Source organism: Scyliorhinus canicula, chromosome 11 (genome assembly GCF_902713615.1).
Source record: "Scyliorhinus canicula chromosome 11, sScyCan1.1, whole genome shotgun sequence".
Lineage (NCBI taxonomy): Eukaryota > Metazoa > Chordata > Chondrichthyes > Carcharhiniformes > Scyliorhinidae > Scyliorhinus > Scyliorhinus canicula.
In genome coordinates this window covers 49,182,667-49,196,840 of record NC_052156.1, presented here as the reverse complement: position 1 = coordinate 49,196,840, position 14,174 = coordinate 49,182,667, and the positions used below count along the sequence as shown (strand labels likewise).

At 43.2% G+C, this 14,174-nt stretch overlaps 1 protein-coding gene across 1 annotated transcript in view; it reads right to left on the bottom strand.

Moving 5' to 3' along the window:
• Positions 1-1,221: 1,221 nt before the first annotated feature.
• The window catches only part of synpr (synaptoporin), a 471,385-nt gene continuing 458,432 nt past the window's right edge, over positions 1,222-14,174 (bottom strand). The window contains exons 5-6 of the mRNA XM_038810565.1: positions 12,901-13,092; positions 1,222-4,057 (exon numbers count right to left, since the gene is read on the bottom strand). Coding sequence (XP_038666493.1) covers positions 3,743-4,057; positions 12,901-13,092 — 507 coding nt within the window. The 3' untranslated portion in view covers positions 1,222-3,742. The remainder of the gene's footprint in view (positions 4,058-12,900; positions 13,093-14,174) is intronic.

Here is a 14,174-nt window from a genome sequence, read left to right as displayed (position 1 = left end):
GAGATGAGGAGAAATTTCTTCAGCCAGAGAGTGGTAGGTCTGTGGAATTCATTGCCACAGAGGGCGGTGGAGGCCGGGACATTGAGTGTCTTTAAGACAGAAATTGATAAATTCTTGATTTCTCGAGGAATTAAGGGCTATGGGGAGAGAGCGGGTAAATGGAGTTGAAATCAACCATGATTGAATGGTGGAGTGGACTCGATGGGCCGAATGGCCTTACTTCCACTCCTATGTCTTATGGTCTTATGGTCTTATGGAAATGCAAATCAAGATATTCAGAGACTATTCATAACTGGAATGTGGATCGAGATATCAACATTCCCCACTGTAGAATGGGGAATCACATTGCCCATCACACTATTCGTGCGGCCAAAAGAAACATCAACACTATAGTCACATGACAGAAACTGGCTTGTGATCGGAAATACCTTATTAATCCACAAGGACAACCCACAGTGGGAAAGGAATAACCCTGGGTGGGATTCTCTCACCCCGGGGCCGGGCCGGAGAATCTTCGGGACCGCGACATCTATCCCCTGTTTGTAACAAGCAATTATCGCACTGTTAAAAGGATATTTACCCCATTAATTAATATATTTAACATCCTGTAGTGAATTTAATTGTCAATTAATGTGCAAATTCAGCATCTTCTTAAAAAGGAGAGAGATACTAAGGGCAAGATGCTGTTTGTGCAAAGTAAAGAGTGGTGTAATGTAAATCAATCAACAAGTTCTGGAGATTCATGACGTATGCTGTCTTAATCTCCTGAATTTGTGGGCCAATTTGTACATAATAGCAATGTGCATCATTCACATGTTGTTATTGTGGTGAATTATAATCCTAGTAATTCACACTGTGTTGTATTATATGTATTGTGTCTTTGTGAGCTCTGTACACTGTGTTGTATTATATGTATTGTGTCTTCGTGAGCTCTGTATACGTGCAGTTGCGTGGCTCTGCCCATAGAGGGAGATGAGGAGTTTGTACTGGGCTCCACCCTTGGCTCCTCCCACTAACCGGAAGTATAAAGCTCAGCAGTTGTGAGCCTGCTGCCAGTTCATCTCGTCGCAGGCAGGCTCAGTTGTAAGACTATTAAAACCACTGTTCACTTTCAACCACATGTCTTGTGAATTGATGGTCACATCAGTTATCTTTTCAGCAAATACTAAAAAAATATTTTTGACAGTTGCCAGTGATAACAATGAACAACCAACCACAGCCTGAATGCAGTACTGTACTTTAATTTGATAATTTGAAGTGAAAATCACAATGCATTGTACTTTTAACAACCAAAATAATTCTATGCAGATACAATGAACATCAAACAATGATATATTTGCTTTACACTACTATTAAAACTTTGGAGAACATTCAGACAAGTACACAATTCAGCAAATACCTTTTTAGAAAATATATGCAGAGCCTTTGATCGGCAGAATACAGAAACATTCGCTTACATTTAAATTCCTGCATTGATCTGTATATTCATTCAAAAAAAATCTTCTCTCAGCCAAACGCTTTCTGTTTTGTATGATTATTGAATAGTTATATTGAACAACAGATAAAATCCTGATTTATTTTAGGCAACTTCGGTCTGGGCAGTCTGGCCTGGTTCTGAAGAATTTCTTCTGATGCTAAAAGTCACGTTAAAATAGTTGGATTTAATTAAGAACAAACAGAAAACATCGGACCATAATTTGCTGTAAGAGGACATTTAATGCCATCTGCCAGTAGTTAGTCTTGCCCTTACATGTTAGGTTTTTACAATTCATGGGTAGCAATTTGCTGTAAATGTGAGGTGATGATGGTGCAGTGAGGGGAGGGCATCGGGGAGACCTGAGTGAACAGAGCAAGCAACTGTGTGTCTCGTAGGCAATCAGATTGAAGGAATGTGAAAGTCACAATGTGAGACTGAGAAGGAAGTATACATTAGCGTGGGTGCATTTAATGTTAAAGCAGTTATAGGATGGAAAATAGGGAGTGGAAATGAAAGATTAGATTAAGAGAGTGAGAAATACAAAGTGAAAGAAAAAGCAAAAATAAATTAACATTTTAAAAATCTGCAACAGTAAAGGCCGAAAGAAACAAACTCCACATTTGCAATCATTTACAGTGTCAGAGTGGATGGCTGGTAGTAATTAATATTTATCACGTCTGAAAAGGGAACTTAGGCTGAAATGGACTTAACTTTCTGTGGCAATTTTACAACATCCCAATACACAAGTACAGCAACTTCGTGACATTTACTGCATTTCAATAGTGAGCTAGATGTTGAAATGCTGCTTTTGTGAAGTTAACGATGGAGCATTGAATCTTGGACAGCAACCTTTGTAATTTGAGTTTAACTGGGCATCTCCCCCGCATCTGAATTTGCTGTACTAATTGTATATAAGTAACAGTGAACACCATCACCCTCACCATTATTTTGACAACAAATTATGGCCCATTGTGTGCTGATAGTCTAAGAAAAATACTTTGAATGCTGTTATGCTAACATAGGAATCATTATGTTTATATTTTGGAAATCTGCAGCTAATTTTATCAACAGGATTACATTGGCTGGTTAATGGTTTTGATTAACGATGCTTAAGATTACTTTGAACACATTCACACATTCACTTTGCAATCATTACCACAATATCATAATACTTTAAACAGACAAAAAGGAATCATTGTTGCTTTGTGCTTTGATAACTACATCTTGCGCCAAAAGATCGAGCATTATATAAGAACTGTTTTATACGGATACAGATTCAGTATTTCTACAATGACTATTTCATTAGTGTGACGACACAGTGAGACTACACTGCAGGCAGGTACATAACTTACTGTACCAAGGAATAACAGGGAGAACTAGCTGTGGCAAGTTGGAGACGCTGGTTGTATTTACGTTCATAAAAAGTTAAACATTTTCCATGGCAAAGACCATTTCAGTACTTCAGGATTATCCATTGCAGTGTTTCACCACTATAGTAGATTCAAAGGTATATTACAAAAATACACTTGCATGCTAAAAAAAATTACATTTATACCTCAACTAATAAATAACACATGTAAAGAGTAAACAAAATATCTTTTACGTTTAACAAATAAGGTTTTTCGTAAAGAAAATGTTCATTTTAAATGAACATAAAAATATAAATTCCATTTTACTATAATACCTGTAGCTACAGCATTAAAAACATTTTTGTTTTACTAACTATGAGGGTGAGATCTTGGCGTGCTTCGGTAACATCACACTAAAGTAGGCCACAGTGTATAAGCAGTCACAACATCATGCACAAGCCATTTTTAAGTACACACAATGCAATATTTAGTAGTCACAAAAGGGCCACTTAATTATTCCTCGCCAAAATCCAACAAGATAATTCAATTCTAACACTATTTGCTCAGACAGAATCTACCACAGGTGGGAGGAACAAGCATCATACGAGCAAAACATGTTTTGTGCATTTCAACAATTTTACAGGTTTTACCATTTCAATACGACATAAAAAAGACACTAACCATGGAGGTATTTAATAAAGTGATATTTACTTATGGTAACCATCAATACTCATGTCACCATGCTACTATTTGAACACCCGGACATTATTATTAACAAGTGATTGAAACCATCGCCATTTTCTACTGATATTTCAATATCACAGGAACACTTGATGCCTTATTAGTGACTTTAACTGAAAGCTTAATGTTTGGAGATCTCAGTTAAAAGATGCGCAAATACCAGACCTAGAACACGTTACATTTGATTGGTGAAAGAAGTTGGAGGATTCTGGCCAAAACCACCCTGACTGTATCCTCCAATCTGGCCATAGGAAGCTGGTTGCCCATAGCCTGGCTGCTGTCCATAGCCTTGTTGATTGTATCCAGCTGTTTGACCAAAGCTTTCTTGATCAGCTGCCCGCTGGTCGTAGGGCTGGTTGAAGCCACTTGGTGCTGGCTGCTTTTCCATGGTGCTTTGAGAGTGTCGCTGACCTGAAGTGTGCCAGCCAGTCTCCTTGAACACGAACCAAATATTCCCGGCCCACAGAATAAAGTTAAGGAATCCAAAGACCTAAGGAAGTGAGAAGGTGTACAATTTGTAAATGTTTTACTTTCATTCTGAATATATATTATATAGATATTTTGTAGTCTTAAGCTGATAATTATTGTGGTTCTGAGGCAGGCTGAACTGAAGCAAAGATTTAGAACTGGCAGCTCCAATATGAATAGTCGATGCTTGATGGGAATCGGCTGCCACAGTGTATGTAGCACTAACAACATTGGCATTGTAAGAAGTGATGAAGAGGTAAACACATTACCTGAGTTGCTCTCAAGTGTCACAAGTACTGTTTCACCCTGCTCCACCAAGTATAATCCCCAAAATGCCATTGCTGCAAAGTTGAAGGTGTGGATTTGAAATTTGATCATGTTTGGTACTCCGAACTGCCAGTTAATTCACAAATGAGAATTTAGTTCATGTAAGAGTGAAATGGAAGGACTTTAAAAAAAATCAACACCACAGAATGTTACAGTGAGTGACTGAACTGCCACACTAACATAAAGCTGCACATCAATACACATGCAATTTCTGAATATATTAAAACTACCCATTTAAATTTTTTTAACATTAAATCTTCTCCCAAGCTCCTGTTCTAAAATATAGCTTCAGAGATAAAAATCCATAAAAGTGTAGATAATTACTTGGGAAAATAGAACTAGTTTTTGTTCACTGCGCACATTCATGATCCCAAGTGCGTGTGAGTAGCTCCACCACCTGTAATTGCTATTATTATGCCATCAACAAAATCAGACCTTGTAAGACAGCCCAAAAAATGCAGGACGGCAGGAAAACAGTAATGTCTTTAGAAAATCACTCCTGATATGAACATACTGTAGGTGTTATGTGACCTTTAAAACAATTTATCATACTATTTAACAAGGAGAAATGACAAATACAAATTTCAGCTCTCAGCATAATTATCTTTAAGAATTGAATTAACATATAATTAATCATTTTCATTTCTACCACATCCCGACACCAAATTCCAGTTGTCGTGTTATTCAATCAAGAACTCAAGGGGTAATTTGATTAAAGTTGATTTCTGGTGTGTAACTGTTGAAGATATCGGAATTATTGGAAAATATGCTTTCAAGAGGGCCAAGGTTCAGATATTATTTTATTATTGATGATCTTTATTTCAGTGAAAAGAATCATACTTCATGAAACCTACAGGCCTGGTCTTACATTCCTAGAAGCTGAGTACCCCGAGTCGTGCATTCCTGTCATATGGTAAAGTGTTACATTCTGTGTATGTTAAAAGAAGAAAATATTAGAACAAAAAAAAGTACATTGAAACTTCCCATAAATGCTTTGACATGTGTATATAGGGTGCAATTCAATGGACTCATGTTAAAGTCAGCTGAACGGGGCGTTTAGAGGGGTGTTTCTCAGTGGCTGCAGCAGCGAGAAACACGCAGCTATCCAACGGCATCTGCCGCGTCTTTTGGCCTCAGAGCGATTCTCTTTACCGAGGCCGTACTTAGATGGGTTTCCTGCTGGTGAGCTAAAGGCTGCCCTGATCACCCCCTCCCCACTTTCAGACCCGCCCCACTATTTTAACCCCTCCTCATCCCCAAAACCTTGAGGTCCCAGAACACTTTTACCCCTCCCTCCACCTGGCAAGGCCTCTGGGCCTGACATATGCTAATGCCAACCTGGCACCTACCAGGCTGCCAGTGCCAAGGTGTCCAGGTACCGGGGGAATGTCAGGGTGCCATGCTTCCCTTTTCCCAACCATCAGGGGGTTTCCAATGGCCTGAGAGACTCCACAAGTGCTGTTATGAATGGTCCACAAGTGTGTGGACGAGTACAAAACATCGCCCTGGTGAGGTCTCACAGGTGCGGCAAGCAAGTGCCGGGCACCCGGTGAATCCGACATCCGGGTATTTAAATGAGCCATAAAGAGGGCAGCACGGTGACGCAGTGGTTAACACTGCTGCCTCACGGCACCGAGGTCCCAGGTTCGATCCCAGTCCAGGGTCACTGTCCGTGTGGAGTTTGCACATTCTCCCCATGTTTGCGTGGGTTTCGCCCCCACAACCCAAAGATGTGCTGGATAGGTGGATTGGCCACGGTAAATTGCCCCTTGGAAAAAATTAATTGAGTACTCTAAATTTATTAAAAAAACATAATTAAATGAGCCCTAAGGCTAACTTAAATATTGAGATCCAGCTCGCGCCGGGTGGAGCGACTCAAGTCATTCACCCGGATCCACACCCATTAATTTGGGGCTTGCACGTGATTTATTTGTTGTGCCTGGAACCGCGCCGGTGCAACAGTGTCACTGAATCACGCCCATAATCTCTAAGTAGCAACATGTATAATAAAAATCTTTTATAATTATCTTTATTGTCACAAGTAGGCTTACATTAACACTGCAATGAGGTTACTGTGAAAAGCCCCTAGTCGCCACATTCCGGCGTCTGTTCGGGTACACAGAGGGAGAATTCAGAATGTCCAAATTACCTCACAGCACGTCTTTTGGGACGTGTGCATGCCCTGAAATGTACACGATATATGAACGTGTACATGTGCATGTATCATTGAAATTATCGGTGATGTGCAAGAGATCATGTTCAGTAGCGTAAATTCTGATTATTAAACAATTCACCAATCACAATCAGGTACCTTGTCAAACAGAGATTCAAATTAAGTGGGACTGTATACTGCTCCAATCCCCCCCCAACCTGACAATAGATTTAACCCAAAGGTTTTTTGATGGCACTTGAGGAGCCAGTTGACTCAGACAGGAACTTAACTGATGTATGTTAATTAGGGTTAATTGGTATTTATGTCTGACATCCACACTGGATGAACAAAAACTTACTCCAACTAAATATTGAGAAAGCCAAAACCATTAACTTCCATTCCAGCCACAAACTGTTCTCTAGCCACCAAATCCATGCCGCTCTGTGGCCACTTTCGGAGTTTGGAACAAAGCATTCAATTCCTTGGCATCCTATTTGTCCCTGAAATTAGATTCTAATCCCAAATACACTGCATTAGCAGCTGCCTACTTCACCCTCCCTAACATCACCCATTTCTGCCACTGCGTAAGTCCATCTGTTGCTGAAATCCTCAGCCATGCATTTGTTACCTCTAGTCATGTCTATTTCAATGCTCTCCTGGTTTGCCTAAATTTGCATAGTCCATAAGCCTGCATGCATCCAAATCTCTGCTGTCGGGATCCTAACTCACATAAAGTCCCGTTCACCCATCAGCACTGGGCTGGATCCTCTGGTTCCCCGGCCACGTGTTTCCCGGTGGTGTGCCATTCGCCGGCAGCGGGATTCTATCCTCCCGTCTCTTTTCAATGGGATTTCTTATTAAAGCCACCCAACCTGGTCGCCAAACCTGCTGGTGGGAGTGCGCTGTCAGCTGGAAAAGTAAATCCCAAAGTCCAGAGAATTCTGGTCACTGTTCGCTAATTTACAATGGCTCCTCGTCTGGCAATGCCTCAATTTTAAAGTTCTCAACGTCTTCCATGGCTTCCTTACCTGACAACCTGACAATCCCTCTCTCTCTGTCCTCAAAATGGCCCTTAAAACCCAATTTTGACCAAGCTTTTGACCACCAGTCCTAATATCTCCCTCCATGACTCATTTTCACTCCTGTGAAAGACTGAAATATTTTACAATCATAAATGTGCTAAAGAAATGCAAATTGTGTTGATATACATGAAACCCCAATGGTTATGGGCATTTCACTTGGTAAAGCCAGTCATGGCAAAAGTGTAAAGGTAAAAGATAATATGTCTTTATGGGGCCAGGAGGAACTGTACTGAGGGTCTGGACTTCTTCTACCAGGCTTTCCAATCAACCCCAGCCATAAGACCCTGGAGAGCCGGCCCTCCCATGGCTTTCCTGAGAGCCACAGATGGGCAATTGCCTCTTGCATCAGGTAGTTGGCTGGCCAGCAGATGCAAAGGAAACCCACTGTTAATATCGGCAGGCTTCCCGTAAACACCTTTCCGCAGACATCCTGTAGGCTTCCCACCTGAGTGTTCATTCTGCTTGTGCATGCCCACAATTGTTCTTTGAATTATCATAACCTGGAGGGCAGAAAAGAAAAGCCACAGACAGAGAGACATGCAAATGCATAATGTGGTTGAAATCTACTTATAACAAGTCCATGTTAATGTGATCTCTGATACTTTAGTCTTCAATGTCTTCCTCTGTGCTTTTCACTTTTCATCCCTCTTGACTATCTATTCATCAGTTCTTCACAGTTGTGTTTTTTCTTTCTTTTAGAGTCCCAGAGTCATAGTGTCATCCAGCAAAGGCAAGGCCCTTCGGCCCACTGTGTCTGCGCCATCAAAAACAACCGCGTAGGTATTCGAATCCTACTTTCCAGCACTTGGCACATAGCTTTGTGTGCCTTGGGATCGCATGTGTATATCTAAATACTTACTAAATGTTATGAGGGCCTCTGCCTACACCACTCTTTCAGGCAGCGAGTTCCAAACTCCCATCACCCTCTGGATAAAAAAGCTTTTCCTCACATCCCCTCTAAACCTCCTGCCCCTTACCGTAAATCTATGCCCCTGTTTATATTTGTTGTTTTATATTTCTGCATTCTTCTCCATTTTCCAGGCTGCCACTTCAAACCACCGATCAACACAAGCTGTTGACCTTCATTTTAATGAAAAACTGAAAGATCACAACAGAAAATTGCATTAAGAAAGAACTGTTTTTGATTGATGCAGCATATTGTGGATGCTTGCTGTGCTTTTGCACATTAAAGGAACTTTACAGGTCCATTGAACATGCACTGAACTACATCATTTTTTGACTGCAGAATATCCCATTAAAGTCATAGGGCGTGATTATCCGGAAAAATTTCTAAGTGTGATAGCGAGTGGGAATTGCCAAGAGCTTCACGTCGCTCGGCCCAGCGAGACCAGCAACTCAATTCAACGTTAATTGGTCCACTTAATAAGGCCTCATGGCCTTCTCGCCGCAAATGACGGATCAGCAGCTGATTCGTCAGGACTGCGCTGGCCAGTCCCCTCACTAACAAGTTTGAGCAGCAGTTAAGCTGCACTTGCTCAGCAAACCCCAGCCAGCTTGCAACAATGGTGCTGAGGGGACCAGCATCAAGATTCAAGGACGCTGACCTAGGGAGGCTGCTGAACGCGGTGGAGGCCAGGAGCGATGTCCTGTTCACCCAAGGGTCTAGGAGGGTTAGTCATAGGGCAGCCGGTGCTGCCTGGGATGAGGTGGCGACAGCCGTCAGCTCGGGGAATGTGACCAGGAGGACTGGCCCACAGTGCCGGGAAAAGGTCAACGACCTACACCGGGCAGCACGAGTGCGTGGACTCCAATGTCAACCCCGGCCCCCCTCCTCCCACATGGGAGCATTCACCCACCTGCCCCCCAGACACCCCCAGCCCTCTCTCAACTAACCCCCCCCCCCTCCCCAACCCTGCCTTCACACCCCCTCTCCCACCACAGTGAACCAGGCATGTGGATAACAATGCCCTCTCTGTGTCTCCTCAGGAAAAGCTCTCCCACAATCAGCGGGAAAGGGCCCAGACTGGCTGTGGGGTGCTGGACATCAGAATCCTCACCTCCTTCAGGGAATTGGTCCTGGAGGTGACTGGAGTGGCTGAGGACAGGGCAGCCGCCAATGGGAAGGCTGGCGGATAGTGCAGAGGTGAGGACCTAGCGGGCTCCACCCAGAGGACCTGTCAAACATGAGTACTGACTGCCTTATGAAAATGAAAAAATGAAAATCACTTATTGTCACGAGTAGGCTTCAATGAAGTTACTGTGAAAAGCCCCTAGTCGCCACATTCCGGCGCCTGTCCGGGGAGGCTGGTACGGGAATCGAACCGTGCTGCTGGCCTGCTTGGTCTCCTTTAAAAGCCAACGATTTAGCCCAGTGAGCTAAACCAGCCCCTAAAATGAACTGAAAATCGCTTATTGTCACGAGTAGGCTTCAATGAAGTTACTGTGAAAAGGCCCTAGTCGCCACATTCCGGCGCCTGTCCGGGAATCGAACCGCGCTGCTGGTCTACTTGGTCTGCTTTCAATGCCAGCGATTTAGCCTAGTCAGCTAAATCATTGACCCAGCCCTACCACTGACCACATGTCCCTCCGCAGGCCCTCCGCCGACCCATCCCGGGCAGTCCCCTTTCTTGATTCTGAGGAGAACACCTTGGAGGGGAGCTCCAAGCATGCCACAGGAACGGCTAAACCTAATCCAGGATTGGCATGGTGATGTCGCGAGTGGTTGCCCCCCGCCCCGGTTGCCCCTTCCAGTGCCTACACCGCCCCCCCTCCCAATCCCATGACAGCTCACCCCTCTGGAGAGTCCTCCACTTCCAGCCAAGGGTCCCCCACCCTCGGCGAGCACTGGGGTGGAAAACCCCGCGGTCCCGGGCTCTTTGCTCATGAGCAAAGATTGCTGCTCACCTCCTCGGTTCTCCACATAAGCCCTTCCACCAGGTTCATGTTTTTCAAAAGGAGTACTGATCGGTGCCAGTGTGACCACTTGCTGGGGGAGTCGCTGAATGACGGGAGGCTATTGTATATGGGGTCATTCTTGTTAATTGTATGGAAATGGGGCTTGCGTGGTGATAATTGGTCTCTCACCACGTTACGGCGAGACCCTGATTCCGCCTCGGGGAAGTCACAAACTGTTTGGCGCCTAGTGCGGATCTCGCTTTTGGCCTCTCCTGCTATTTACTGGCCTTGTTTCACTTGAGTGAGAGCACAACGAGTCTGGAGAATTGCACCCATAGAGTTTTACAACACAAAAAGAGGCTCTTTGACCCATTGTATGCACCGGTCATCAAGCACCTATCTACTCTTGACAACATTTAAAAAGCAATTTTCCCAGCGATTTGCAACCACATACTTTGAGAACAATCTGAAGTTGAATTTGAAATGAAGATAATGCAGCTGCACGGTGTTGGGTTCTTCCTTTATCCTTTGAACCAATCCACCTGGACTACAGTCTTTCAAATTAACATTAATATCAAAGGTACTCAAATGCAGCAAGTGTGTACTGCACAAGTCACATTTATTTAATATTCTGATCTGTTTAGAACTTTGCTATCTCAATAGCTTATGCGTAAATGTAAGCTACGTTAATCAATGTAACAATTTCCTCTCCTATATTACTCTGTTAGACATCCGCCACATATAATGGTGTAAAGATTCGAGCTTACTAAATCAACAGTGGTGTTTCATAATTTCTGCAGCCGCACTATTTTGTGATATTATCTGGACTTCTAAATGGTTTCTTGAAACTGCATTCAAGATTAGCTGCTGTAACCAGACGAGCACTTCCCTCTCAAGAAAACGGGTATTTGACCAGAATAAATTAGTAAGGCATCATGCTTTGGTTTTTTCACCCCCTCCTTTCTCTGGGTACTGAACAACATAGTAAGTCCACAGAGTATTGCATCGTTCAGGCCTCACAGCGACTGAAGTTCATGGGTTGGATTATCTGTAAAGGCACATCCCTGATACAACTTTGTTCCCTGTTCTGAAACGTGAAGCTGGTGTGAGAACACAGGTTCAGGCACAGTCATCTCGGACCTATTGTCACAGGGCTGGCTGCTGTCCTTGAGGCCGTGTGGCTGGTGTGACTGTTCTTGCAGAACAGCAGCTCGAAGACTCCCAGATCCAAAGATCTATTACAGCTGCAGTCCCAGGAAGAGCTAGCACAATGCAAAGGGTGTGGAGCTCTGATATAATGGTTCATCACCTATTTTCCTCTCCATAACACCTGGGATTTGAGTGTATTCAGACATCCAGCTTCTATAAATACTTGAAAAGAAACTGCAGGCCATAACAAATTGGCTCTAACGTTATGGGGTATCCATTCGTGCTATTGTGCAGGTTGGCTAGTTGAGAATCTTTGCCGACAGCTGTGCATTAAGTAATTTCACAAACTCACTTGTGCCATTATCAAAGGAATGAAAGAATAAAGAGTCACTTTAACGCCAGTGGAAAACCAGCAGAATTTCCATCCGTTTCCTACAAGGCAAATGACAAGCTGGAAACAGAGTGACGAATGGCCCATGCAAAGTTGGGAATTAATGTTCCCCAATTGCATTGGGACCCTGCATATCGCGATGGTGAGTAACCCGACTGTGGGGTTAACATGGGTCCCACTGGTGGAGAACCTAGACCTGAAAAAACAGAAGGCCAGTTTCAGCCCCAGTGCCCAGGTGACCAAGGGAACATGGTGAGGTGTGGGCATCTGTTTCATCACCCTAATTCCATTGTCATGGAGCACATGGGTTCCAGAAATGTGCTCAATATGATGCTGTGCCCACTTAACCCATGCTAAGGAGATACCCTCCCACTGACTCCATAAACATGATGATGTCCCCCAGTACAAAGGCAGTGTTGGAGCACACAATTGGTCACAATCCTGGCATAAGTGCTGGGAACACAATCTCTAAAATTGTATCGGGGCCTATCCCTAAATAAACTTAACACTAAAGTGACAAATGTTCAACTGTGGTTTATTTTTTCTTATGTTTTGTATTGACATCCTTCCATTTATTTTTATTCTTTTTAAATTGTCCAACCATTCACTTCCCAGTTTATTGTTATTCCCTTCTATCCACACTGGCCCACACACACATGCAATTTCTTGATCCTTACTCTCAAGACTTTGGCAGTGTTTTTCTTTACACAATCACTAAGAGTTGTGCAAAATTTGCCGAGCTACTCTTTATTCTGTTTTTCCTGCTCCAATGTGGCACCTCAGTTTGGGAAGTTACCTCGAAGATCGGCAGGCATGGACCCACGTTGTAAGGTGTTGGCACTCCAAAATGTTGAATCATAGAGCCAGCCAGCTTTTCAAATGTACATAAATATTAGTTTTCAACTTACGACAGATGTGTTTAATCCTGACATTGCAGGATTTCTGACAGGCAAGCATTTATTGCCCTGCAGTTTGCACGCTGACATTAGCAGAAGCACTTCATCGGGATCTGTAGCAACTTTAACATCAGAGAGTCCTTTTGCCCAGGCTGATGATCCCACGAGCCACATGAACGAGAAGACCACGGTCACAATGAAATCCTGAAAAATATGGTTAAAACAATCATTTAAAAGTTGCATAAGACGCATGTTAAAATAATAGAAGATATGTATATGGTCGAACTTGGTTCATAAACAAAGTTCAATTTATACTGTAAATGTGATGGTATTAATTATTGTATAAATGTTAGACTTTGAATCCTTGTGCATCCAACATGTTCCCATGCTTAAGAAGGGAGCAAATTTGGCCTTGGATCTCCTCCAGTAACTTGATCCTCGGCTGCTCAGTTTACTGCTTTCCAGTTGCTCTGGTGACTGTGGAAGTTTCAAATTTGACCAGAAAAACTGTGCTGGCCGCAGAGCATGGGAATCTGAAAAGGCTAAACTTGGAGCAGTGGATTAGAGAAGAGAGACATGGAAGAGCAACTGGAATTAATAAACTGTGAATAAAAACTGACTAACATATAACAAAACTGCACTGCAAACAAAAGACTGGCATCAGTGCATAAGGTATTTGACACAAGATCCACTTAATTTACTTCTGTTCACTCAAAATAAATACCCTTTTAACTGATATATTGGAAGACTGCTGGATGATAAAACAAAACATGGCTCCTGATATCTGAAGGGGTGGGTGCTGGAAGTGGTGTGTGTGTGTGTGGGGGGAAGGACTCCTGCTCCCACTGGTCCACTAGCAGTGCTGCAAAGGCAAGTGCCTTTTCCACTAAGCTATTCTTGCCTCCTGTGGAGTTGCCAGATTTCCGAAGGCCTGGGAAATCTGGCCAACCACGGTGAAACATGTAAAGCAAACGTATTGAGGCTGCGAGCCTCATATTTAAATATTTAAAAAGATAGCCCTTTCCTGGGAGTGAATTACTACCTTCTTCTCTGTCCAGCTTCTATTAAACAAGGAAGTGATAGGGTTGGAGCTGAGCTCGTAATTTAAAAATTTTATGTCATTTAGCATGACCCCAACGACACATAAGGAGCGAATCTCCTGAAAGATTTCTAGGTGTGGTAGTGAGCGAGAACTACTGCGAGCTTCCCAGTTCACGGCCCAGTGAAGCCGGCAACGCTATTCAATGCCAATTGGTCCACTTAGCGAGGCCCCATGGGCTTTTTGC